The sequence below is a fragment of the Piliocolobus tephrosceles genome, chromosome 1 (assembly GCF_002776525.5).
Source record: "Piliocolobus tephrosceles isolate RC106 chromosome 1, ASM277652v3, whole genome shotgun sequence".
NCBI lineage: Eukaryota > Metazoa > Chordata > Mammalia > Primates > Cercopithecidae > Piliocolobus > Piliocolobus tephrosceles.
In genome coordinates this window covers 94,597,911-94,625,609 of record NC_045434.1, presented here as the reverse complement: position 1 = coordinate 94,625,609, position 27,699 = coordinate 94,597,911, and the positions used below count along the sequence as shown (strand labels likewise).

Genomic DNA, 27,699 nt, shown 5'->3' with positions numbered 1-27,699 from the left:
GGTAGGTAGTAGGCAAGTAATCAGAGATGAATTTGAAAAGACATTTGGGTCCACAGGATGAAAGTCCTTTAATACCAGATTATTGGAGGCACATCTGATTATGTAGATAAGAAGTTCTTGATGAAAGAGCCTGAGGGAGTAGTATTTGGGTAAGTTAGTCTGTGGTGGTGGAGTGCTGGATGGACTGGAGAGTGGAAAAGTTTTTTTTCAGTAATCCAGGCATGAGGCAGTAGACATGTAGCTTAAAGGGATGATTGTCAATGATTATGTAAAGAAAGGAGCGACTCTGGGAAAAGATTATAAAGAACCTACAGGTTTCTTTGACTGGCAGTAGGGGATAACTGAGAAGTTGGGTCAGAAAATCTGTCTCACTGGTGCCATTTAGAGTACAAATTTGGGGGGAAATTCTCCACTCTTCAGGGTCGCCTCCATACCCCCAGGTTTAGGCTGAGCAGAATCTGAGCTCTGCTATCAAATTTTGATGAGAATGTCATCAGGAAAAGGGAGGGGCCACCATTAAAGTCTTTTCTATCTATGACAGCCTCCAATTCAGGCCAAACTACCTTCCTCTCTCCTTTCCTTGTTTCTCAGATTTTTAACTTTCCAAGGTCTTCCTCCCAAATATGTACTCGGACGCACAACCCATCTGACACAATAGTGTATCCATTGATTCTGTCCACCAGGCCTGCCTTCCATAGGCATCTCTTCCTCCTTCAGTTCAATGGTAGTTTTCTCTCTTTTAAGCTCTCAGGAAAAAAAAAAAAATTATGCGTCTGTTGCAAGTATGCTTATGTTGCCATCTCCTTGTCCCCCACATACCTGCCCTAGCCTGTGATTTTATTTTAGAGAAACTTTTGATGACTGCTGAAATGGTCTTTGTCCATGCCCCTAACAGTTGTTGACAGCAGGGACATGGACCTTTTGGTTCATTTGCCTTTGATTATGTGGAACTGCTTATGCCTCAGCTCAAATGCAAACCATATCAGGTTCTTAGGTTCAAGTGCACCTTCTAGGCTTTAATATGGGCATAGGAAACCAGCTTCCTGGTGGGGTCAAGAACAAGGCAAGAAGGCCCGAGGTGTCCCAAGATAAGATGGGCTTTCTTTTTAGGTAGGAAGAAGGAGGAGTTCAAGCCCAGGGTGGATAACCCTGTGCAGTCACAGAGAATAAAGTAGGCAGAACATGTAGGAGGAAGGAACAGTGTAGGCAGAGACAGAAGCCAGAAACCATAGCAAGTGAAAGGAGGACAGTAAAGAGCAAAGACCAAGAGTAGGACTGAGCCCCTACTGCATCAGGCACTGAGGACCACAGCAGCAAGACCCTCTCTGCTTTCACGGACCTTGCAACCTTGCATGTACGGCTTTACAGACAAGTGAACAACAGCTTTTACGGTTGGGTATTTGAGCTGCAGGAAGGATAGATACTGGAAGCTGTGGAAAACATCAAAGGGCACTTCCCTGGGCATCAGGCATTATACTTCCTGTTAGATGCTGTGGTGAATGGCCTAGCTGAGGACAGATGACTGTTCTCCTGAGTACGGTGGGGAGGTTCTAAAAGGTTTTAAGCGGCAAAATGACAGGGGATGTTACTAAGCTCATGGCTGTTAGTAAGCTCACCTTGTGACCAGGTGCCTCCCCTGGGTCACTGTTGGCTCTGTTGCAGTTTTTCTTTGCACCAACCATCTCTAGTGTCTTGTCTGGTTTATGTCGTGTTTTGTTTTTCTTTCTCTTTCTTCCTCCTGTCCTGCATCGCTCTCTCCTGGGCCCACACTCTCTTCTTCCTTGATGTCCTTCTCTCTCTGATCCAAAGATCAGCCAGTAAAAAGCAGTCTCACCTGTCCAGGTAAGAGGGGTGCCACTGTGAGGGGGGACGAAGACCCCCTCCTTTATATTTATAAGTTACTTGTTCCCTCACATGATTTCAGACTTTAGAAGTACCAAAGAATATAATAAAACCCTGCAGGTCCACTCCTGTGCCCCAGCCACCCAGTTTCCCTCCTCAGAGACAACCATATTATATGTTTCTTTTGTATTCTTCCAGAGATATTTTAGATATTTTTGCATATGTAAATAAATATTTAAACATATATAAGCACATAATTTTATTCTCTCTTTTACTCACTTTTTTAAACTGTCCAAATAATTCTGTATTTTGTTTATTTCACTCAGTAACGTATCATGGAAATCATTCTCTATCGTGTATAAAGAGCCTCTTCATTCTTTTTTATGACTGAATTCTGTGTCATTATATTGCTGTAATTTATTTAACCAGTCACTCATTGTGAACATTTAGATTATTTCCAGTGCTTTGCCATCACACACAGTGCTTCCATGAGTAGCCTTCTACTTAGTCATTTGCTATAGGTAGGATAGGAATCGCCCCTTTCTGAGGGGCAGCAACTGTTGATTCAGGAACTGGCAACTTGTACACTTTTCTAAAAAGGAGTGCCACAGCAATGATTGAAATTTCTTCTATTCCTGTGAGGGTCCTAGTTGAAGAGGAGATCCAGCAGTGAATCCTTTGATTTGGTGATCAGTACCACTTGGAGGTTTGGGGTCTTTAATAGTTTCCAATTAGGCAAGGTGCCTCAGGCTGGCTGAGGGAACGGAGCTGAATATGGGATTGGAATACTGCCACCAAACAGACCAGATTCCGGTTCTCCCATGGTACCCAAAGGATAAATGGAATTTTCAGAGGCTTGGGCCATTCCTCTACTCTCTTTTCTAGAAAGTGTGCAAGTTGCCGGTTACCCAGCGGGCTTGTACTCACGCCCATTTACCCTCCTGGAGATCACTACGGAGAGGTGGAACTTTGAGGGACAAAGAGATGAAGCTAAATGGGGAGCTTGTCTCTGCTGCCGCCACTACAGCCCCATGCTGTGCTCATGCAGACCTCTGTGTGTGTTTGACCCACCTCGTCCTTCCCTCCAGTCTCCCCTTCCTTTGCAAATCATCGCCTAAAACTAACTGGCTGTTTGGTTTTTTCCTGTCTTTTTCTTGCATTCATTTTCTCTGCTGCTCCGTTCTGTTCCATCAGCCCCATTGCAGCCTGGTAAGACCCAACAAGCGTGTATATGTGTGCGCATCCCCTGCTTGCTATTGTCTCTTTGTCGCCTAACTCCAGGAAGGGTTATTTCCCTTCACACCTTGCTGGGTATTAAAGAGATCATGCTTGCCCTGCCAGCCCAGGATTCCGATAGGTTGTGTTACCAGTGGTGTACACATGGCTAATGTCCTACCAGATTGGGTTACAGGGTGGGTAGGTTGGTCTCTCGTTATCCAAGACTCAGGGCCCCTTTCGACAGAGCCTCCATCTACTACAAGGCTGATCCCTCCCTGCCCAGCTCAATGACATGCTTTCCTTACTCCTTCTCCAGGTTAAGTAGCCTGTCTTCTCTGGGAGATTCTGCACCTGAGCGCAAGTCCCCTTCTCACCATCGCCAGCCTTCGGATGCCTCTGAGACAACAGGTACCCTCCTTGGGAATTAACACACAAACACAGCCAGGCATGGTGGCACCTGCCTATATTCCCAGCTACTCGGGAGACCAATGGGAGGATCGCTTGAGCCCAAGAGCTCTGGCTGTAGTGTGCTGTGCCGGTCAGGTGTCTGTACTAAGTTCAGCATCAATATGATGACCTCCCAGGAGCAGGGAACTACCGGGTTGCCCAAGGAGAGGTGAACTGACCCAGGTCAGAAATGGAGCAGGTCAGAATACCCATGCTTATCAGTAGTGGAATCACACCTATGAATAACCACTGTACTCTAGCCTGGGCAACATAGTGATACTCCATCTCTTTTTTTAAAAAAAAAGCATATGGTCTGGTGTGGTGGCTCATGCCTGTAATCCCAGCACTTTGGGAGGCCAAGGCGAGCAGATCACTTGAGGTCAGGAGTTTGAGACCAGCCTGGCCAACATGGTGAAACTCCATCTCTACTAAAAACACAAAAATTAGCCGGGTGTGGTGGTGCGTGCTTGTAGTCCCAGCTACTCAGGAGGCTGAGGCAGGATAATTACTTGAACCCAGGAGGCAGAGGTTGCAGTGAGTCGAGATTGTGCCATTGCACTGCAGCCTGGGTGACAGAGCAAGACTCTGTCTCAAAAAAAAAAACACATGGATACAGAGATGCACACTCATACAGACAGATCTGTATACTCCAAATGTAAAGCAACTTAGTGTTTATGTTGAGCACATGATGTATACTAGGCATTGTGTTAATGGGTTTTATATAAATTTCTCCATACATCAACGTAGAAACCAGGTTTTATTATCTTTATATTGCAAATGAGGGAGCTGAGGCACAGAGAGGTTGAGAAATATGTCAAAGATTGCAAGCTTATTGGGGACAGAATCAGGACTTGAAACCAGTTCTGTTTTAACTCTAGAACCCACGCTTTAATCATTGCAGGATGCAACCACACATACTCATACACATGTACAATGTCGAGTATACACTCACAGGGATGGAGACATTTGGTAGTCATAACCTCTGTTTCTTTTTGTTTTTTAATTCTGTATATTTTTTTAAAGGATACATGACAAGAAGGAAACCCTTTTATTTCTGAAATAAAATAAAATATTTCAGAAATAAAAGGGTTTCCTTCTTGTCATGTATCCTTCCCTGGATTTTGCAAGAGACCACTCCTAAGACACCCTGCATAAGTTACCCAGCTCTATAAAAAGAATCAACAAGCATTGGTATACCACTTGCTGCATTCATTGGATGCCACTTAACATGTAACTTCTAGGCTCACTTGGGCTTCAACCCTGGGAGGCTCCTTATCGGGTAATATTAGTCTTCAGGAGGATGGCTAGGCCTGGTCCTGCCCCTTCTTTGACCAGTCTCACCCAGACACACCAAAAGGGACAGACACGTATGTGAGAGACAAGCATTTTAGCACCTCAGAGAAGGGTAGTTTCTTATTTGGAATACAAAGTAAGTTTTAGGTTTTGCCAACCACCGAGGGAGGCGTGTCATTGCAGTAGTGTTTAGACAGGAATAGTCTAGGGAATTTGGTTAATGTGAAAAGGCTTCTTGAAGAAGAAAGGCACTGAGGCTTCCCTGGGTTGGTCTTGGCATGTGTACACTAACCTTCCAATGACACTGCATACTCAACCTTTCTCTCCGCATCCCAGGTCTCGTTCAACGCTGTGTCATTATCCAAAAGGATCAGCATGGCTTCGGCTTCACAGTCAGTGGGGATCGCATTGTTCTGGTGCAGTCTGTGCGGCCTGGTGAGTGCTGCATCCCTCCTGCCCACGGTGGACAGTTCTTGCAAAGCCACCATGTATGTGACAGTGCCACTCGTGCTTTCCTGTGGGGCATGAATGAATTACTCTAGAACTAGTTCTCCATGGGTGCCTGGGGAAGCCTCTTCGATGCTAAGCCCCCAGGCAGAATTTCTAGAGATTGCACCTCGTGCTTGCTTCCCTGGCTGGGAAGTGAAAAACCAGCAAAATAGCTGTCAGGTCGTCATCAGGCAGATGTCTGATTGCCATCGAAGGGAGCCCCTCATACTGGGTCACAAGATTCTGTGGAAGAATCAAAGACCCCCTTTCTTCATATTTACCTCCACATTACCTGGCTAAGTGCACAGATGGTCACTTTCTACAGTTTTATAACCTGGGACAGGCACAATGGTCCAAATGATTACAGAGCACATTTGCTGATACAATTAACATTAAATAATAAATTACAAACAGATGAATGATATATGTTGGATGTGATGTCAGGGGAAATGGTGTTTGGAAGTTTGAGTAGTCTGTGATTTGAGGCATAGCCATTTTCCTTGTGATCATTTGGGAAGCCCTCTTAAAAGAAGCAGGATTTTTAGAAGTAGTTTGAAAGATGAAAATGAAAAGCAGACCAGCAGGATAGGAATTTGGTGGGAAGGAAATGAAGAGTGGGTGGGTATCATAGCCAAATCCATCCAGTTACCATACCATACCATAGAAGGGGCGTGAACAGTCAAAACTCTAGCATATGCCAGGTAGTGGAACCATTGTTGGTGGTCCAGGCTGAGGAAGACAATCAGAAAGGCAATGGGTGGCCGGGCGCAGTGGCTCACGCCTGTAATCCCAGCAACATGGGAGGCCAAGACGGGTGGGTCACGAGGTCAGGAGATCGAGACCATCCTGGCTAACACGGTGAAACCCCGTGTCTACTAAAAATACAAAAAAATTCATCAGACGTGGTGGCAGGCGCCTGTAGTCCCAGCTACTCGGGAGGCTGAGGCAGGAGAATGGCGTGAACCTGGGAGGCAGAGCTTGCAGTGAGCCAAGATTGCGTCACTGCACTCTAGCCTGGGTGACTGAGCGAGACTCCGTCTCAAAAAAAAAAAAAAAAGAAAAGGCAATGGGAGTGGAAGAGTCCTTAAAGGGTAAAGAAGTGTCCCTAAAAGGAGTAAACTTCAGTGCAATAAGTAGCATTGGGCTGGTGACATGGAGCATCCTAGGCTTGGCTTAGACAAGAGCACAAGGAAAGGATTGGGAGCAGGTTTCCTGATAGTGCAGAGCAGGAGGGAAAATAGACTTGCTTTGATTTTGGAGGAAGATATGGGATATGTTCACAGGAAAGATGAAAAGAGAATTTCAAATTTGTGACCAAAATGAGGTATGTGGATCATATAAGGATATAAATAAGTATGGCTTCTTATGTTTGGGAGTAGGGTAAACTTACATCAGTGGGAGGTTTGTTTTGCATATCCTGGGCTGAAGTTCTAAAAAGATAGTTTTATTCTTTGCTTTTCTTATTTCTCAGGGTTCCTGGACTAGGGTGAGACAGAGTTAGTGGAACTGCCAGTAACTTGTACTTTTCCTCTGCCGGTCTATCTGGTACAGAAAATATGGGATCCCCTCCAGTGAAGTCTAGGTTCAGCTCTCCTTTACCTTCTTCCTTTTCTTAGGCTGAGCAGAGTCAGACCCAGAGAGGAAAGAAGGAAAAGATGGCTTACAAGGAGAATATGAGTTCTAGAGTCTGTGTGTGTGTGAGTTGTGTGTGCGTGCATATGTGCGTGTGTGTGTGTTGGGGAGGAGAGTAGAAGAGACTTCATTTGGATTGGCATTGAAGTCACAAGAGTAACAAAGCAGCGGTTATCTTTTACAGGTACATATTAGGTTTTTTAAATTCACTGTTTCTCAAAGTATAATCTGTGTTCTGCCTGTATTAGAATCACCTAAGCCCAAGATGATTGAAATCCTTTTTCTTGGGGCTGACCTCGGAAACACTGAATTGCTTTCTGGCAAGAGGTCCAAGAAATACGCTTTTTAAAAATTCCCACAGTGATTCTCATGCTTGCTGAAGTCTGAGAACTTCTCAAGTTCCTTTACTCTGAAGAGTTTAGTTGTTTTTTTTTTAAACACTAAGTTACTAGAAGTCACCTCACGTGTTTCATACATTCAGGCAAGATAGCTCTGTTCTCTTTAATGTTAGTTTCTAAATGAATGTATAAGACGGAATTTTAAGCTATTTGCAAGTACTCTTCCATAAATAGCACACTTTAGATGAGGGTAGTCTTGAGTCCCAGTATTGAAAAGCCAAATTGGAATGTAGTCATCACTGTATTTTCCTTTTTAGAGTAGAAACGTTTAGATGGGCTTTGTGGGAGTTTTGTTTTGATCAGAGGAATGCAACTTACAGATTTAATGATCACATTGGGGCAAATGTACAATGTGTAATTTTTATGCTTCTCATTAACTTGTTTTGGCTTTAGTGTTTTTTGTGCTTCCTGGATATAAATTAAACTAGGAATATAAGTCATTTAAAACTATCTTATGAGGCTAGGCATGGTGACACATGCCTGTAATCCCAGCACTTTGGGAGGCCAAGCCAGGAGGATTGCCTGAGCTCGAGTTCAAGACCAGCCTGGGCAATACAGAGGCCAAGGTGGGAGGATCGCTTAGCCTGAGAGGTCAAGGCTGCAGTGAGCCAAAATCACACTGCTGCACTCCAGCCTGGGTGACAGAGTGAGACACTGTCTCAAAACAAACAAACAAAGCATATTATGGTCAAAACCACTGTAGCCTCCAGTTGAATGACAAGTTGAAAAAGTCAAGAGCATGTTCTTTTGAGCACCTCACAGTCAGTCACCATCAGAAGCTCTTAATTTGGTCCATTTTAAAGGGAGAAACTGGGCTGAGTATGGAGGCTCACGCCTATAATCCCAGCATTTTGGGAAGCCCAAGGCAGGAGGATCACTTGAGCCCAGGAGTTCAAGACCAGCCTGGGCAACATAGTGAGACCTCATCTCTACAAAAAAAAAAAAAATTTTTTTTTTTTTTTTTTAATTAGTCAGGCATGCTGGCACCCACCTGTAGTCCCATAGCTACTTGGAAGGTTGAGTTGGGAGGATCACTTGAGCCCAGAAGATCCAGTCTGTAGTGAGCTGAGATCACGCCTCTGCACCTCAGCTTGGGCTACAGGGCAAGACTCTGTCTACAAAATAAAGGAGCGGAGAAACTGTAATGGCTTAAAACAGTTTTTTTTTAAAGAAATAAAACAGTTATCTTTAATGATGTGAACACCCAGAATATCTTTATGAACCTCTCAGGACTTAGGAAACTCTTGTTTTCATCCTTTTCTCTGTGTTTCTCTTTATTATTATTTTAACAATTATGTTTCATACAGTAAACTCATTTTCCCCCCAGATAATAAAAAGTAACTCTGATTTGACCTTGGAATATATCCAGACACATTCGAGTGAGGCACACGTGCTCTTTCCAGAGCCTGGCCCTGCCTCGCTCCTGCCTTGGCCTGGCTATTAGAAGTCTGGCATCTTGGTGAAAGGAAGAGCAGGAGATGGGACCTTATATAGTTCACTCTACCTTTAGAGTATTTGTGTCACTGGAGTATAATAGAAAGTACACCCAGAATTTGAGATACTTAACACAGAGAAATAAGAGGAAATTTCAGAGGAGAGGTGATCTGACAGGGACCTTGGTGTAGCTTCAGTGGAAGAGGTTGTTGGGCTGTGCTGACCAGGCCTTCTCCTTACAGGAGGTGCAGCCATGAAGGCCGGTGTGAAAGAGGGCGACCGGATCATCAAAGTGAGTGACCCCACCACGCACTCCCACTCCCAGCAGTGGAAATAGATGTGCAGGGCACTCCTGGCCTTGGCCCATCCTGCACACTTTCATCTTGATACCAACTGCCAGGCAGCCACTGAGTGAGGAGTGGTACCATGCGAGGGAGCATAGTGGTATAGCATAAGAGAGAGTAAAGAGGAGGATAGCTGTATTCCGTATTTTAGGCCCTTCCTGACTCTAAAGCAACCAAACTTCTACAACAAGTTTTATTATTCTCATTTCACAAATTACCAAAATAAGATTAAGAGGGTGGGTTAGTAACTAGTGAAGGATCCAAGACTTCAGTTCTCAGGTTGATATTCTTTCCTCCATATAATGCCAACCTGGGGTCCTTGCTCATTCTGAACTACTATAACCTGCCCTGGTCATTCAGACCTTTCTTCGACAGAATGGTGTTCAAGACCAGCCTGGGCAACATAGTGGGATGCATTAAGGAAATCCTAAATGCAGAGACTTCTTAGTCCTCTGTAAGGAGGAAGCACACTGGGTGAGTGGACATTCACATGTGTGTGACGCAAGTGGTTAGAAAAGTGTATACCAAAAATAAGTGAATGAATGAACAAATTAAGGAATGAAGACACAGGTTTTATTCTTGAAAACTCATAGGCTAGCTGGAGACCAAATTCATAGTGTGATTTGAGTAAACAAGTGACCAGAGGAGGCTAAAGAGCACTGGAAAATGGCTTCCTAAAAACGTGGCATTTTGAACTTACAGAAGGATCCCCTAGCTGTTCATCACCATTAATCAATACTGTTTGTCCCTCCAACAGGTCAACGGCACCATGGTGACCAATAGCTCACACCTGGAAGTGGTAAAGCTGATCAAATGTGAGTTGGAGAGAGGTGACAACTAAAGTAGGGGAGCAGGTGGTCCAAGAGGGAGGAAACAGGGAGGAAAGGGCAGGCCTGCCATCTCAGGAGGTTTCCTTTGTAGATATGTGAGGCAGCTGAAGTCACATCTTTAATCTTAACTGGAGTGATCCACTTAAATGGCCACAATTCCCTATTATTTCAAGTGGAGACAGTACTAGGCTCTCATGAGACATCTTCATTTTTACCCACATTCATCTTTGCCACTCCCATTTAGACCACATTCCTACTGAGACCAGGTCTCCCTCAAATACCTTTCAATTCACTCTGCCACTGATGGACATTCTTACTCATTTGTTTTCTATTTGGCAGGGAAAAGCAACAATAATCTGTTTATAGCCAGGAAGGCCCAACAATTGAGTCTGCACAAATATTCAAATAGAAACAATAAATGTTGAAGAGAGAATTGAAGAATGTGGGAAGTTTGGGGAGAGCAGAGGGCTAGAATCTGAGTGCCTGATCTGTGCCATGTGGGCAGTATGCTCGGAGCATGATACTGGCTACTTACTTTAGTGAGATAAAGAGGGAAACGGGGCTGCTAAGGCGGCCTGTGGGGCGTGTTCCCAGATATTTATGAGTGGAATTCTAGTTGAGGTCTCTGCATGAGGGAAGGGCAGGAAGCAATACTTGGGTCAGTGCAAGGCATGAAGGCAGGGATTAGAGAATGTGTGGGGCATTAAAAGTAAGGAGAACTTCATCTACAGAATTATGAGTTTAATGACAGGACAAGGGAGAACAGCCCCCTCCTGTGTAGCTGGACTGTCTCTCCAGAACAGCACTCCTGGAGCAAATCTCTCTCTGTTTCCCTCTAGCTGGTGCCTATGTCGCACTCACCCTCTTGGGCTCTTCACCTTCATCCATGGGCATCTCTGGGCTCCAGCAGGACCCATTCCCAGCAGGAGCTCCCCGAATCACGCCAGTGATCCCCCAGCCACCACCTCCTCCACCTCTGCCACCTCCACAACGCATCACAGGACCCAAACCTCTACAGGTAATAGTCCTTCTGGCTTTCTTTGCTCACCCTAATGTCCTGTTGAAAAGTTCCACATTGGGGAGGAAAGCAGGTTAAATCCAATGGGGCTGTGGTAAACAGAGACAAGCCAAAAGACACATGGAAGACCATTGAAAGAGTTGAACAAAAACGGGGGCTGCACAATAACAGTTGTTCCATGCCTTAGTGTCCTCCTTCCATGCAAATGCATATGAGGTTTTATCACACAGTAACATTGTTTGTTTCCTAAATGTGTAGAAGGCTCTAAGGATGCTGTCCAAAAGTGCTCCTCATCGGAGAGAGAGTGTACACTTCAGGCAGGGACAGAATGCATCTGTTCAAGACCATTGCCAGTCAGTGTTAACCAGGGTTTGGTATAAAGTCAAGGAGTAGGGGAAAGGCTTTCTAGAGAAAAAAGCCTGCTTCGAGGTGCAAAATATAGAGCCCACTCAGTAAAGGGAGGGATCAGAAAAGGACAAAAACAAGTAGAGGCCAGGCGCAGTGGCTCACGCCTGTAATCCCAGCACTTTGCGGGGCTGAGGTGGGAGGATCACTTGAGCTCAGGAATTCGAGACCAGCCTGGGCAACATGGCAAAGCCCTGTCTCTACCAAAAATACAAAAAATTAGCCAGACATGGTGGCATGCACGTGTGGTCCCAGGTACTCAGGAGGCTAAGGTAGGAGGGTTGTTTGAGCCCAGGAGGCAGAGGTTGCAGTAAGCTGTGATCGTGCCAATGCACTCTAGCCTGGGTGACAGAGTGAGACCCCATCTCAAAGAAAAAACAAACAAGTAGAAAGAGAACTCTAGAAGCAGGAAACACCTATGTGAAGAGTTAGAGGGGGACAAAATGCAGACAAGTATAGGGAACAGGATTTTTCAGTTGGAATGAAGACCGAACCCACAAGTCCTGGGAGACTTTAGGGAGCAACTTGATACAGAAGGTGATTACAGCCAAGGTTTCTTGAAATTGAGGCATAAACTCGAAATAAGATTTTGTGTTTACTGCGTTCCATCAAGGTACCGAATAAAACATACTTATGATCCAGGCTGTACTCTCATAGCTTTCCTTGCCCAAGAATCAGCAGATAGAAGAGAGTTAAGCTATTGAGTTAGTCCCTAACTTTTATGTTGCCATGTTTTCCATCTCTAGGATCCTGAAGTTCAAAAACATGCCACCCAGATCCTCAGGAATATGCTGAGGCAGGAAGAAAAAGAATTACAGGTAAGGTCACTGCCAGGGGTAGACTGGCCATTGCCTGAGTGAAATAATACTTTATCAGAGCAGTCTGCCAGTGTACATAACTTAATTTACAGGCAATATCCTATCACAGTAAAACCTCAAAAAATAAAACTTCCGGACCACTAAAGAATTGTCATTGGCCGGTAGAATTCGTTAAAGCAGAATTTCACCAATAAAATGAGTAGGATTCTCCATGTGTAATAGATTAGGATAGTGAATATGTAGACAAAAAAAAGGTCAGTGGAGTTTATCTGGGACATTTCCAAGGAAGGGAAGGAAAAGAGGGAAGAAAGGGCTGGGTAGGTGAGCGCTGGGCCAGACTGAAAGAGGTGGGGAGCACTTGGGTGAAGGATGAAGAGAGTTTTTGGGCCTAGGAAGTGATGTGCACGGAGAACAGTAAGATGAATTTGCTGGAGTAGAATAACCAGATTCCTATTACAGTTATCCATGTAAGTGCCACCATATATAAAACATCGTTTTAGTTTCTAGGCTACATAGAAATAAAAAAGATTAGATGGTTCTTGCCCTCAACATGTTTAAAATCTAATGGAGGAAATTCAGATCACAGTAGGAGGGAGAGTGGGAGGAACAAAGAGCTTACAATAAGAGAACAAAGAAGAGAAAAAATAATTAATAATGGGAGACATTGGGAAGGGCTTCACATAGAGGATAGTATTTCAGCTGGGCCTTGAAGAGTGACACTTTAGTAGGCAAAATAGATGAGGGAGGGAATGCTAGTGAAAAGACAGCATAGGTCAAAGGCACAAAGATATGAAAATACATGTATTTATTTCACAAGCACTGAGTCCTTGCTATATGCTAAGTACTGTGTGTGTGTTGGAGCAGTAGATGGGAGTAATGTTAGGGGTGGGTGTTGGAATGGTTACAAAGATAAACAAGAGGTGAACTTCTCCTTTAATGAGTTAGTGATTTCATAGGATATGGATGAATGAATGAAGATATACTATATTATGGTAAGTGCTTATATTTATATATTGGCAAATGTCAGCGTAATCAAGACAGTATGGTACTGGTTCAAGGATAGACCTATAGATCAATGGAACAGAATTCAGATTCCAGAAATTAACCCATACATTTATGGTCAATTAATTTTCAACAAAGGTACCAAGACAATTCAATGGAGAAAGAATAGTCTTTTCAACAAATGGTGCTGGGACAACTGGATACCTACATACAGATAATGAATTTGGACCCTTAGCACACAGTAAACAAAATTTAACTCAAAGTGGACAAAGACTTAAATGTAAGAGCCAAGACTATTTTTAAAAACTGTAAAACTCTTAGAAAAAATTTTAGGTAGTAGTAAATCTTCATGACCTTGGATTGGGCAGTGGTTTCTTAGATATGACACCAAAAGCATAACCCCACCCCCCCAAAAAAAGATGGATTTCATCAAAATTTAAAACTTGTGTGTGTCAAAGCATTCTATCAAGAAAATAAAGACAACCCATAGAAGAAATGGGGAAAAATATTTACAATTCATGTGTCTGATAAGGGTCTAATACCAGAATATATAAAGGACTCTTAGGCCGGGCGCGGTGGCTCAAGCCTGTAATCCCAGCACTTTGGGAGGCCGAGATGGGTGGATCACGAGGTCAGGAGATCGAGACCATCCTGGCTAACACGGTGAAACCCCGTCTCTACTAAAAAATACAAAAAACTAGCCAGGCGCGGGCGCGGTGGCCGGCGCCTGTAGTCCCAGCTACTCGGGAGGCTGAGGCAGGAGAATGGCGTGAACCCAGGAGGCGGAGCTTGCAGTGAGCTGAGATCCGGCCACTGCACTCCAGCCTGGGAGACAGAGCGAGACTCTGTCTCAAAAAAAAAAAAAAAATAAAGGACTCTTAAAAGCTCAACAATAAAAAGACAACCCAATTTAAAAACTTGGAAAGGATTTGAATAGACAGTCTTTAAAGAAGACAGACATACAAATGGCCAATAAGCATGGGAAGATGCCCAACATTGTTATTCACAGGGAGATGCTAATCAAAATGACAATGACCTACCACTTCTCACCTATTAGAATAACCAAAATAATGGAAAATAACAAGCGATGTGAGATGTAGAGAAATCTAAACAATACTTGTTTATGTTTTTTCTGCATATTCACTATCCTAATCTATTCTGCCACTGTTGGTGGGTGTGTAAAATAGTGCAAGCCCTCTGGAAAACAGTTTGACAGTTCTTCAAAACGTGAAACACAGCGATACTATGTGACCCAGCAATTCCACTCCCAGGTATATATCCAAGAGAATTGAGAACATAGGTTCACACAAAAACTTGTACATGAGCATTCATACCAGCATTATTAATAATAGCCAGAAAGTAGAAACAACCCAAATGTTCATCTGCTGATGAATAGATGAGGAAAATATAGTCTGTTCATACAATGGGATTTTACTCAGCCATAAAAAAGAAAGAAGTACTGATAAATGCTACAACGTGGAAGAACCCTGAAAACAGTATGCCAAGTGAAAGAGGTCAGACACAAAAATCTACAGGTCGTATTATTCCACTTACATGGAGTGTCCAGAATATGCAGATTCATGGACAGAAAGTAGATCAGTGGTTGCCAGAGGGTGAAGGAAGGGGAAATTGGGTGACTGCTTACAGGTACCACCTTTCTTTTTGGAGTTATGGAAATAATTCTGGAATTAGATGGTGGGGGTGGCTGCACAACTCCGTGAATATACTAGAGACCACTAAGTTGTACACTTTAAAATGGTGACGTTTATGTCATATGAATTATAGCTCAATAACAAAAAAAAATTTTAATGCTCCTGAAGCCCAAAACAAAGCATAATTATTTATGCAGTAATCAGAAGGCTTCATGAGGTGGTGCTTGAGTTAGTTTCAGTATCCTGTTAATAGAATATTGAAAATGGCAGTGGGACCAGGAGTGGTGGCTCATGTCTGTAATCCCAGCACTTTGGGAAGCCAAAGTGGGAAGATTGAGCCTACGAGTTCAACACCAGCCCGGGCAGCATAGTCAGACCATGTCTCTAAAGAAATTTTAAAGATTAGCCAGGCATAGTGGTGCATACCTGCAGTCCTAGCTACTTAGGAGGCTGAGGTAGGAGGACCACTTAAGCCCAGGAGTTCGAGGCTGCAAAGCTATAATCGCACCACTGCACTCCAACCTGAGTGACAGAGCAAGACCCTGTCTCAAAAAAAAAAAAGAAAAGAAAAGAAAAAGAAAAAACGCAGTGAGTGTTGTGACTGGAAGGTGTTATTGGCCTTGAATACCATGAGGAGCTTGGAATTTGTTTTGAAGTCTGTGGGAATGAATGAAAGAATTTTGAGTGGGGGACTGATCACATTTTCAAACCAGTGTTGTTTAGAGAAGTGTGTTAAATGTAAGGAAACCATCTAGGAGGCTATTATAGTAGATAAGCAATAATGACAGATTTAACAAGAATGGTAGGAGTATGAACAAAAAGGAGAGGATAGCAATGGGAGACTTGTCAGAGGGCCAGTCAGCAGAACTCATCCATTGGTGAAGGAGAAGAAGGAATAAAAGATGGCTCCAAGTTTGTATGTCTGGGTAGATCAGGTGATACCGGTGACAGAGTGAGATAGAGGAGAGGAGCAGAGTTGAGGGGAAGGAAATGAAGGTCAGCTTTGGGTATACTAGTGTAAGGTGCCCATGAGACTTTCAGATAAAAACCAGCCACCAGGCATATGGAGATAACAGGGCTGAACTTAGGAGAAAAGCCTGGGTTGAAATAGAGATTCAGATATCCTCAGTATGAAGGTGTGATAGTTGAAACTGGGGACTGGATAACTGAAAGAGATCACCCAGAGTACCAGTACAGAGAGGAGAGAGCTGAGGATGGACTTTTGGGACATATGTGCTTCTGCAGCACATGGTACCAACCTCTAATATCACACCACTTGCTATTACATTTGATTTTTGGAAGAGTTGCCTGTGCAGTAATGGGAGGAAACTAGATTATATATGTTGATGAGCGACTAGAAGCAAAGAAGTGCAGGGCCCTAGCTGTAGACTAATGTTTTGAAACTTTTGGCTATGGGCCGGGCATGGTGGCTCACACCTGTAATCCCAGCACTTGGGGAGGCCAAAGCAGAGGAACTTTTAGGCCAAGAGTTCAAGACCCCTGGGCAACATAGCAAACCCCTGTGTCTATTTAAATAAATAAATAAAATAAAATCAGAAAACGACAGGCTCATATCCCTTTACAAAAAAAGGAAAAAAAAATTGGCTGTGAAAAGAGGGGGAAACAAATGGGGCAGTGGCTTGAAGAATCATCAGAAATAATTGAAAAAGTTTTGTTGTGGTGGTTTGTTTTTGTTTTAAATCAGGAAACTTGAACATTTTGTAGGACGGAGAGAAGGAGCCATTGGTAAAAAGGAGACTTTGAAGATATGTAAACAGTGCCCAAGAAGAGCCCAAAGCAGTCAGAGAGATTAACTTTTTAAAAGATTTAGACTTAGCTTCTCTTCTAAGCCAGGAAGAAAAGATGGCTGAAGATGTTTTGAAATGGGCTACAGTTGAGAAGGTTGTTACCAGATGGTATTATCTGCCAAGGCTAGGGAAGGGTTGGAGTTGGATGGGCATGGAGAAGATGAAATATTAAATATGGGGAATTTGTAAAATGGTTGTCAGGTAGCAGTGAAGCCCCAGATGAGCCTAGGTAATACGTGAACCCAGTGTCTTTATTTAACCAAGCTTTATGGAGCATCTCCTTTTGTAATGAAATGTTAATAGCTGCCATGTATTCAGGTGCCTGACTTTGCGCTAAACGTTCTGCTAAGCACTTCATATACATAATCTCACTCCACTATTACACCCGTCCCATGAGGCGGGTATTGTCATCTCCATTTTATCGATGATGATGTATTCAAGCTTGCCCAAGTCTATACAGCTAGTAAGTGGAGGTGCCAGAATTCAAAGCCAGGCGTCCCTAACTGTGAAGCCCTCCACCCCTGTGCCGTCTCCTGCTCCGTGCCCTGAGGAGTGCTAGGAAAGTGGCTAGGATGGTACCTGCTTTCCAGGAGCTTCCTGAGGGTGGGACTGGCAGAGGCATTGGCTGTTCTAGTCGACACTGCTTCCTCTCATTTCTTGTGGTTCTCATTGTGTGTAAGTTCCCTCTTCAGCACTTTTTTATGTTCTGGTCTGGACAGTCACTTTAATATTTCATACTTGAGTGGTAGCTGAAGAAGGCCTCATTTGGGATGTGCAACTTAAGGCAGACTTTGAAGAATGGCTCAGATTAGGACAGGCCTTTGTGTTTGTCCTCTTTCTGTGGTTGTCTCCTGTGTTCTTTTTCTCATCACTTACATCTTTTTCTGATCCTAAATGATGTTGAAATAGTGTGTATCTACTTGGAGGCAGAGACCTCTTCTCTATCCTCTTTGTTTTGGGATAACTGCCTATTCTCTCCACTGGTGAGTCATCCATTCTCTACTAACCACCCCTCTGCCTTTTCCCCTCCCCCTTCTCCTCCTCACCCATCCCCAGCGTATCTGTGAGGTCTATAGCCGGAACCCCGCCAGCCTACTGGAAGAGCAGATCGAAGGTGCCCGGCGGCGAGTCACTCAGTTACAGCTGAAGATCCAGCAGGAGACTGGTGGCTCAGTGGTGAGTGATGTAGGCACAGCTCTAGTAAGGGCACATGCAGTGGAACTGGGGGTAGAGTGAGAGAAGAAGCAAGGACAGAAGGCTTCTTGGGTTATGCCAGGACCTCGAGGCTGAACTAGTAAGTGTTTAGTATTTTACAAAGAAACCAAGGTCAGCACCAGAGAGGCTGAACACTGTAGTGACACTTGGGATACCATAAAAAGAAAAAGTCTATTTCTTGCCCTCCAACAACGTGGGCAATGGAAAGAAAGAAATATGAAATAAACAGACTGTCAGTGTTAGTCTCTGAATTACCCTTCCCTTCTAGGTAGTTCCTCATAGTGAATGTGTGTATATTTCTATACTGGTTTTACCCAGTATTTCATCTGGTATCGTTTCCTACCACCTATCATCAAGTAATGAGTCTTCTCAAAGAAATACAAGTACTTTTTAAACTCAGCCTACATAAAAGACCCCCAGTCAGTTGAGATGGATCTGTATCAGCAGATAACCACATTTTATGAAAAACTCCAGAGAGTAGATGGTTCTTTATCTATTCTCTTCAGGGACTTGGCTATTAGTGTCTTACTGCTCTCCATCAGGCCTTAATTCTTTGGGTAAATAAGAAGTAACTCTCCAGAAACTTTAAGGTCTCCAACAGTAACATTTGCCAAAGCCAATAGGAAGTATTTAAAGATGATCTACTTTTGCTTTTAGGATATCCAGATCAAAAAAGTTTGGGAAACACAGGCAAATACATTTGAACTGCTTCATTTTCTGAAGGACTTCTCATATTACATGGTTGATAGGTAGAAGCTCAGGTTGGGGACTTAGACCATCTGGATTCAAATCCAGCATCACTTCTTATCAGCTTAAAGACTCTTGGGCAAGTTAATTAATCCATAGGAGCCTTAGCTTCCTCATTTATAAAATGGAGATAACAGTGTTGTCAGAGTTAAAGCATACCTTTGACACAGGGACTGTACATGTTTGCTGCTGCCACTGCACTGTTGGTTGTACTATGAGGTGATGAGTCTGAGAAACTAAGCTTGGAATCTGAAGGTCTGAGCTCCAATCCTGGCCTTAGGGTTGACCTGCTGTATATCTTGGGCAAGTTACTTAAGATCTCTGAGCTTCTGTTTCCTCATTTATAACATGAGAGTAATGTGCCTAAGCTAGAGCTATTGAAAGATTAAATGTGACTTAGAAAAGTGCTTTGTAAACAGCAAAGCACTATCAATCTCGCTTCCTTCACATCCCACCACCTTAGTCTCAGGCCAATGCCTGTCCATCTTCCTCAAAGACCTCCAAAGGTAAACCTTTTGTATCTTCTCTCGGTCACCTGCTTGAGTTTTTTTTTTTTTTTTTTTTTTTTTTTTTATACTTCTTGATGGTTAAGAAGTTCTTTCTTGTATCCAAATAAGGCAATAGATGCTTTGAGGTCCAGGGTGATTAGATAAAGCTAGCTTTTAGAATTTCACTAATGGTAAAGCTCCCTTTCCACCATTAGGGGTCATTGTCATCCTCAAACTGTACAAATGAAGCAATATCTCTTCTAGCTGGGCATTTTTGAGGCAATGAAGCAGAAGAGGCCACTAATTGTAAGCAAATAAGGCACTGATTGGTGGAGGGAAACCGTAGGGGGAGAGGCTCACAGAATTTGCCCACCCTGTGGGCCTTTCTGTTTCAGGACATACTTCCACTATATGGTGACACCAGCCAGAGACCATCAGAAGGTAAGTCCCCCATCACCCCCTTTTTCTCTGGCATATCTCTAGTCCAGGTTTCTTATCTATTTACCCTCCCCATGGGGCAGATTCCAGGAAAGAAAATATATAGTGCCTGCCCTCTGAGAAACAGAATAATGGGAGAAAGCAGTACAAATACACAGGGAAGCTGGATACAACTTAGGCAGTAGAAATGAGTGTATAGGCAGTAGGCAGGACAGATAAGGGCCAATAAAATACCAGAATGAGTATGGTTCAGACAGCAGCTTGCCTGACAGCTCCTGGCACTGAGGAATTCGGCAGATACTTGTTGTAAGAAGAAATGAGTGGTGACCAGAAGAGGGTTGGGAAGGAGTTGAGGGGCAAAACTAGTTGTGAGAGAGAGCTATGGAGTCTTATTTCAGGAGGTGACATGGCCTGTGCCCAGGTGCAGAGACAGGTGAAAGCTATATTTGATGAGAGCAGAGGGGAGGTATGCTGGTAAGTGTCCAAGTCTAGGGGTCATGGGATGAGAGAGCTGAAGGGAAACTGGTGAAAGAAAAGGTGGCAGCTTCCCCTTCCTGTCCTGTGCACAGTTGCCCAGAATAAGGGCTCTCTTTCCCCCAGGCCACAGCTCCTTCTGTATTATAGAAACTATTTTCTTCTCAGGCCGGCTCTCTCTGGATTCCCAAGAAGGGGACAGTGGCTTGGACTCTGGGACAGAACGCTTTCCTTCCCTCAGTGAGGTGAGTCCTAGCAGGGCAAGGCCCGTTCAGAACTTGCATTTGGGGTCCCTTCCCTTGCCCCAAGGCTCTGCTGCCTACCGGCTGCACTGAGGACTCTGTGTGCCTCTTCCATCCATCTAGTTGCAAGGATGTAATCACTGTGCTCTGGGTTCCAAAGCAGAGATTTCACATGCATCCAACATGCAAGACTATCAGATCTGGCTTTCATTTTGTCATAGTCAACTCTGTTATATAAAGAGTAGGGTGGAGAGGATGGCCATGGCATGAACTATGCAAGCCTTTGAGAGTGAGGGAGCAGAGACAAAATAATCTAAAACAATGACTTGACCAAAACACATTTCCACCTGTCCAGGAATAACATCATCTTGGATTAATACAGTGAACCCAACCTACTCAGAGGTGGTAATCTGTTTTTTGCTGTGGATCTTTTTCTTCTCAAATAGCTTGTCTTTTCTGGAATGACTAAAAGAATTTCAGGTTTTGACCCCAAAGGTTATCTCTTCCAGGTGTTCTCAGTTTGCATATGTAAACTGTAAACTGCAATATAAAAGTAAGAATGAGTGGAAGAAGTAGTAATGAAGTTAGCAAAATATTTGCTTAGCCAGAGTAATTAAATATGTGAATATGTGGTTGAAAACATGTTAAAAACCTAATTTTAGATAACAATTGCAATTTTATTTTCTTACTTCCCTGTCCATGGGAAAATGATGAAATATATGTGAAAGGATCAGTATGTGGGAAAGTCACCAAGGAAGTAGAGTGGGACGGGGATCCAAAAGAATCTACAGTTGACATTATCTGGAAGGCCATGGAGTTAGTGATGAAGAGTGTGTGCTGTGGGTTGACGCTGCCTGGGTTAAGTCCAGGATACACTTCATGACTAGCTCTCGGACTTAGCAAGTCTCATAACCTCTTGGAGTCTCAGTTTCTTCATGTGAAAATGGGATGAATAATAGTATCTACCCCAAAGGGCTACTGTGAGAATCGAATGAGATAATATGTAATGAAGGGCTTAGTATAATGCCAGGCACAGAGCAAATACTGCACTTCTCTCAGCTGATGTTTAAGTATGGTTATCACCACCAACACCAAAGAGCTGAGCCTTCAGGGTCTTCCTTCTCACAGAATTCTTCGTTTCTCTAGTCATTGATGAATCGGAACTCAATACTGTCAGACCCTGGGCTAGACAGTCCTCGAACCTCCCCTGTGATCATGGCCAGGGTGGCCCAGCACCACAGGCGGCAGGGCTCGGATGCAGCTGTCCCCTCAACCAGTGACCAGGTGAGTGATCCGGAGCCACCCTGCAGTTTTCCTTTTCTTTTCTCAGAAGTGAGATTTGGAGGCCTGGGTGTTACCAATACGTGGTCTCGGATCATCAGACTAAACCCCTGCTTCAGCAACCCAAACTTTGAGATAGTCACTTACATAGAGAGCAAACAGTAAAGAAAGAGAACATGGCATAAATAGAGATACAAAAGTAAGGCTGGCTCCGTTTCTATGTGGAGAGTAGGTGAATGCATCTGTAAAGAGTAACAGCTAAGGAGCGGATAGCTGGTCTGTCTGTACAGAATAGGAAATAAGTTTAGGCAGTGTTTGTCCAGGATGCTAATTTTCAATTTCCCTGTTCCTTAGCAAAAATCAAACAAAGTCTTATTATTTGGAACCCTAACATAGAAAAGAAAAAAAAAAAAAACAAAGCTCAGTTCCCCTAGGACCTTTACTGATCAACCTCCGCCTGCCCTCAAGGGCACTTCCATGGAGCCCTAAGGTTCTGCAAAACCTGATTTGAAAGGCCCTGTTCTCAAGGATAGAGCTAGATCCAGGAGAGACTTCAGGAAGATGGGTTTTGACTTAATGCAAACAGCTTTCAAAGAAGCTGGGCTGTCTGGCAATGGAATGGACTTGAGAGCCAGAGAATTGCCTGTTGTTTTTCAGACACTGTTAACCGTGTCTAACAACGTTAGACATCTAAGTATTCAATGTTCTACCTGTATAATGTTACTTAATATTTTTCTTTAAGCCAACTCAGTTCTTTAAACTTAAATTAATCTTAAGGAAATCTGTCATTACCTTAAATGAAAACCAGCATCACACACTGTAAATGCAGAGTAAATGTAACCCTAAATGTAAGTTTAGAACCAAGTTTGTTAAATTCTACGTAGAAAGATATAGAACAGTGTAGAAGAAAGCTGCCATTTATATTAAAAAGAGGAAAAGGAGCCTCTTTCTTAAGACATCTCTGGATGAATGTTGAAGAAACTGATGGTTATTGCCTCTGAGGAGGGGAATTAGGTGGCTTGAGGATGAAGTGGATGGAAGACTTTTTATTATCTTTACCCCTTTGTGTCCTTTTAATTGTAAACTACATGATGTAACTTACTCAAAATGTAGAGACAAAATTTAAAACAACCTGAAAAATAAACTCTAGCTCAGTTCTATTGCTTGTCAAAGGCTTTAATTAAGCTTGAGGCCAATTCTGCCTTGGTTAAAGGTATTAAAGCTATGCAGGCACCAGGCTGAAATTTTTCCTGGGTTAATCAAAAGGAGGGAATGAGAACTGAAAAGAAACTAACTTTCTTAAACAATCTGAGCCAGTATTATTTAATGCCATGTCCAGATATCACCTAAAATCATTTGGACCCTCAACAGAAATCATCTCACTTAAAATCATTTTGAGTTCCACTTCCCACACTGGAAAGCACTGGTGTCAGGAGTTATACAGGTGGTATTTTCAAACTGTGGGTTGTCATCTTTTGGTGAGTCATGATATTGATATTGAAGGTCATGAGCAGCATCTGTTTTAATGAGGTGAAATCTAATAGCATGAAAAGAAAATATCAGAATTCATCATATGTAATAAGAGTATAACTTTGTGAAACTTCTGTTTTCATTACATATGTGTGTGCTGAGTTGCAGTGAAAACATATTTATTAGAAGTCATGGTCAACAGAAAGTTTGAAAGCTACTTTCTGGAGTTCTTTTGACTCTGGGAGCCTATTAATCACTGAGTCCAGGAGGAGGTCTTCAGAACATGGGGTCTCTAAAGTAATTTGGATAAAGGGGGAGAAATGGTACAATGAAGAAAACAGAGCAAATGATAATCCTGCTCGCTGAGCTCTCTTTGGTGGCGTTGTGGTTTTAGTAAACTTGCCCTCTCACCTTGGAGTTCAGAGTTCCAAGCAGCATCTTGTTTCTCTTAGAGCATTTATCGCTCTGCTGTTATTTCCCTATGTGGCTTACTTCAACTTTATTTGCTTTATCTCTGTAGGCACCTGGCACATAGTAGCCGCCTCATAATGTGTAGTGAATGAATGAGTGAATAGTAGTAATCAAAATTGTCTTCTGAGTGGCATCTTAGGGGAGGACTTATCCAGAGCTTCTAAGTTTCTTGAAGCTGAAGTTTCACAGTGTGATCTGTAGAAAAGAGGATCGTGGCCTAAGTGAACATAGTTTTTATAAATCTAGAGTCATGCAGGCATCAAAGGAAAATTCTAATCAAGAGCTACTGTGCAAAAGAAGAATACATGTGAGCAAGCCTCTCTGAACTTATTCTGGTTGGGCTGCCGAATTCACAAAAAATAGGATTTTAAAAAGACGACAACGTATGATACTCTAATGTATAAAGTTTGGTTATTCTTACAATGTGGAGGGGAAAGGTGGGGAAAGGGATCTGATGGATATTGAAATGCCTAATGTACCAGCTGCTGTGCCAGATCTTTACAAAAAATTTCATGTAATTCTCACAATCAGGAAAAAAGTTGGCCATTGGAATCTTCATGTGGTCTAAGGGAATGTTCAAGGGCTAACCTTGTTACCGGCAGGGTCAGAACTAGAATTGAGTTCTCCTGGGCCCCAACACAGAGCTCTTTCCTATCCTAACCACTCTTTTATTGCCCTCTCTATAACCCTGTCTTTGTAGAACTGAAGGACCAAGTTCAGGTTGCTAAGGGGGTCAGGCATCTATCCTGTTCTAGGAAAGGCTTTCCTTCAGGTGGCTCATAGAAGCAGATGTGGGGTCAGTGGTCTTGGAGCCCTTGTTTTCCTCTTCGAAATTGTTTCATCTTCTCAAAACTAAGTTGCTATTTTCAAGTGTTAAGAGCAAATAGAGTATAATTCCAGTTTCCTAATAGTAATAAATGTTAATAACAGCATAGGAAGAAAACTTATACTTTCCATAAAACTGTCAGCAGCAGGGAAATGGATACAGAAGGAACTCTCACTTTCTGTTATGTTGTTCTATAGTGTTTGATCTTTTTAATAATAAGCATATTCTACTTTTGTAATCAGAAAGAATATGTATTTGTAAAGACTTTTAAAAAAAAAAATCCTCCCCATAAACAAGAAAAAACCTAGTGATTTTCAGGTTTTACCAGAGAGCTCAGTAGAGCCAGAAGTGCTCACCCACCACCTCCTGGGGCTTTCAGACCCCAAGAGGTTCAGAGACTAGGGTATTTAGGAGAGGAGGATACTCAGGATGTGTTTGGGAAATACAAATACAGCACATCAGGCCCGATTCTGCAGCTTTGAGCACGCCAGTCAGTCTGTCAGGGCCTCACTTTTTTCAATTACAAATGAGTGTTAGACTTTAGTTTCTGAGATACCTTCTGGGCCGCTCATGTTCTGTGACTCAGTCATTCTGGGCGTAGAGGCCATAAATATCCAGGAAAACAAAAAAGGAGTGAGGAGCATCAAGAGGAACTGACAGGAAAAGCCCCTTAAGAAAGTGGGTTAGGAGGGTATCATAGGCCTGGGTTAAAGTAGGCACATGTAAGCTGAGTGGGTTCCAGAAGCAGAGACCTTGTTGGGGAATCACTAGAAATGAAGGAGGTCCAGTTGAGTGAGAAATAGAGTTAGCAGAAAAGCTTTGAAAGCTCAAGGAACCTTTAGGAGAAAAACTTGTGCAGTGAAGCATCTGAGAAGTTTATGCAATAGGAAGTCTCTCTCATCATACCTAATCCATGGCGTGTCCATTAGGATTAGGTTTTTACTTAAATTAGTATAAGGGGGAAAGAAAGAAAAGCCAGACTAAGAAATGTGGATTTTAGACAGGTAATGGGGATCTACCACAGATTCTTGAGCGGGCAAGCGAAATAATGCAAATGGTGTTAGAGAAAGATCAGCCGCATCTCCATTTGTTCAGAGAGGCAGAGATCTACTAGTAGGCTCTCCCATAATTATTTAGCCACCAGTACTTACTAGGCACAGAATAACTGTTCAGTAGCGCTGTGGTAGACACTGGGTTTGGAGGATGTGTGTTTGGGGTAGGGGTGGCTGTTTAGTCTGTTAAGGAGAACAGAGTCCCCAACCCAGCAGTCCAGCAGGAACTATAGGCTCTTATTTTGTTGACTGACAGTCCCACCCCAGACCTTTGCAAACAGGAAGAGAGCATTTTCTCCTACTTCCCATCTTCATATGTCATGTGACCAGGCTGCTCTGAATCTGCCCTGCCCCACCCAGAAGCAGTTGACTTCCTGCAAGTGGAAATCATTTCATCTGTGCTCTGATTTGGGGGCGGGAGTGAGATGCCAACGTTCACCAGACCCGGGTGGCTTTGTGAGTGCTGTGCTGCAACTAAACAAACTTCACTGAGGTGGTTGAATTCTCTGTCCTCTGTAACCTCTCATCTCTACAATTTGACTCTCTCCCCCAGGGTGTAGATCAAAGCCCAAAGCCTTTAATTATTGGCCCAGAGGAAGACTATGACCCAGGTTATTTCAACAACGAGGTAACGGTTTCCTAGTTTTCTCCTTTCATCATTTTTTTGTCATACAAGCTGCTTTTGACTAGAAGCAGTTTGACTAGCATCAGCTGTGAAGGGAACTTGGGGCGGGAAGCCTCCTTTATGAACCCAGGACGGGGAATCACATGGGAGCTAAGCTGGAACCTGCTGTGCTGCTATGCCCAGCCTCCCACCATGCTCATCCTTCTGCCTTCCAGAGTGACATCATATTCCAGGATCTGGAGAAACTGAAGTCTCGGCCAGCTCACCTGGGGGTTTTTCTACGTTACATCTTCTCTCAGGCAGACCCCAGTCCACTGGTAAGTCAGAAGCATCCGTCTTGATTGAGTGCCTGCTGGTGTTGGGCAGAGAGGACCTCTAGCCTCTGTTTCTGCTCCCTGGCTGTTACAATTCAGATCCATGGGCATAGTCAGGCACTTCAAGGACAGAGACAAATAGCCAAGAAGATGAAACCTATGCAGAGGGAATTTTTCACTGTATGATGCAGCTAACTAACTACATCAGCTGCCTAGGGAGGAGCAAGAGAGCAAGGCCAGGAAAACTCATTCTTGATCAGTTCAGGAAATCGTCTTGGAGAAGTTGCTCTTCCTAGAGGTTTTTAATTGAAGGTAGATACAGACCAGCTAGGGAGTTGAGAGAGTGGCCCTGTGAGAAAACTTGCAGATGGCAAGGCTTAAAGGGTGTTCCGTGTGAGTGTGAAGGTGATGACAAGAAGGAATGTGAGGGGATGAAGAACAAAGTACCGGGGACAGTATTCAGAGCCAGCAGCCTTCCCAGTTTCCTCATTCTGCTCAGCTGCTTAGAAAGGAAGGGGAGATGGAGGAGAGGGGTTGCGGTTGTATTCTTCAGAGTAAACTTCTCACCTGGGGCATGGGCTGCTCTTTTGTCTTTCTGGGGACACCATCAGAAGCCAGAATGAACAACCATCCACAGGTATTGATTGAACACCTGTGTGCAAGTTCAAGGGCCAGAAGCATTCCTGAATAAAGACAGGGCACACCCCAAAGAGAAATAAAACATGAACCCTTAAGAAACAAGACATAAACCAGCACAAAGACACAAGTGAAATACCACGTGTGGAGAGGATACAGAGTTGAGGAGTGATCAGTGTTGAAGATGTGCCTGTGGGAAAAAGGGTGGGGATTATTTTGCCACAGGTTTCTGAAATAGTTTGACCCCGGCTTTCTCAACCTCAGCACTGTTTTGAACTGGAGAATTCTTTGTTGTAGACTGTTCTGTGCCTTTGGGGAAATATGACTGCATCACTGGGCTGTACCCACTAGATGCCAGTAGCACCACACTTGCCCAGTAGTTGTGACAACTAAAAATGTCTCCAGATATGGCCAAATGTCCCCTAGGGGGCACAATCACTGTTGGGGGAGAACCACTGCTCTAACCCAGTTCTCTCTCCTTCTAGCTTTTTTACCTGTGTGCAGAAGTTTATCAGCAGACAAGCCCCAAGGATTCCCGAAACTTGGGGAAAGACATCTGGAATATTTTCCTGGAGAAAAATGCGGTAAGGCAGTCATAGATTGGATTATAATTTTATTATATTCTTTGAACTACTCAGAGGCAGGGAAAATTAAGCAAAACATTCAGGCCACACGGAGACAGGTTCTTAAAGAGAAATCTAGGCTGAGAGATTAATATCCCTGGATTCTGTTCCTAGTGCCACTCTCAAAAAATCTCGCAGTACCTCTTTTGTTCCACATATAGAATACA

General features: G+C 43.4%; 1 protein-coding gene across 5 annotated transcripts in view; it reads left to right on the top strand.

Annotated features, from left to right (window-relative positions):
* The window catches only part of ARHGEF11 (Rho guanine nucleotide exchange factor 11), a 108,884-nt gene that overhangs the window by 54,311 nt on the left and 26,874 nt on the right, over positions 1 to 27,699 (top strand). For 3 of the 5 annotated variants that reach the window (XM_023214112.1, XM_023214113.1, XM_023214111.1), the window contains exons 2-14: positions 3,377 to 3,468; positions 5,137 to 5,235; positions 8,996 to 9,045; positions 9,855 to 9,912; positions 10,767 to 10,945; positions 12,097 to 12,168; positions 17,687 to 17,806; positions 19,476 to 19,521; positions 20,161 to 20,237; positions 21,381 to 21,518; positions 25,888 to 25,962; positions 26,175 to 26,276; positions 27,395 to 27,493. In XM_023214112.1, coding sequence (XP_023069880.1) covers positions 3,377 to 3,468; positions 5,137 to 5,235; positions 8,996 to 9,045; positions 9,855 to 9,912; positions 10,767 to 10,945; positions 12,097 to 12,168; positions 17,687 to 17,806; positions 19,476 to 19,521; positions 20,161 to 20,237; positions 21,381 to 21,518; positions 25,888 to 25,962; positions 26,175 to 26,276; positions 27,395 to 27,493 — 1,207 coding nt within the window. The remainder of the gene's footprint in view (positions 1 to 3,376; positions 3,469 to 5,136; positions 5,236 to 8,995; positions 9,046 to 9,854; positions 9,913 to 10,766; positions 10,946 to 12,096; positions 12,169 to 17,686; positions 17,807 to 19,475; positions 19,522 to 20,160; positions 20,238 to 21,380; positions 21,519 to 25,887; positions 25,963 to 26,174; positions 26,277 to 27,394; positions 27,494 to 27,699) is intronic. The other 2 variants (XM_023214115.1, XM_023214114.1) reach the window with 1 other exon arrangement.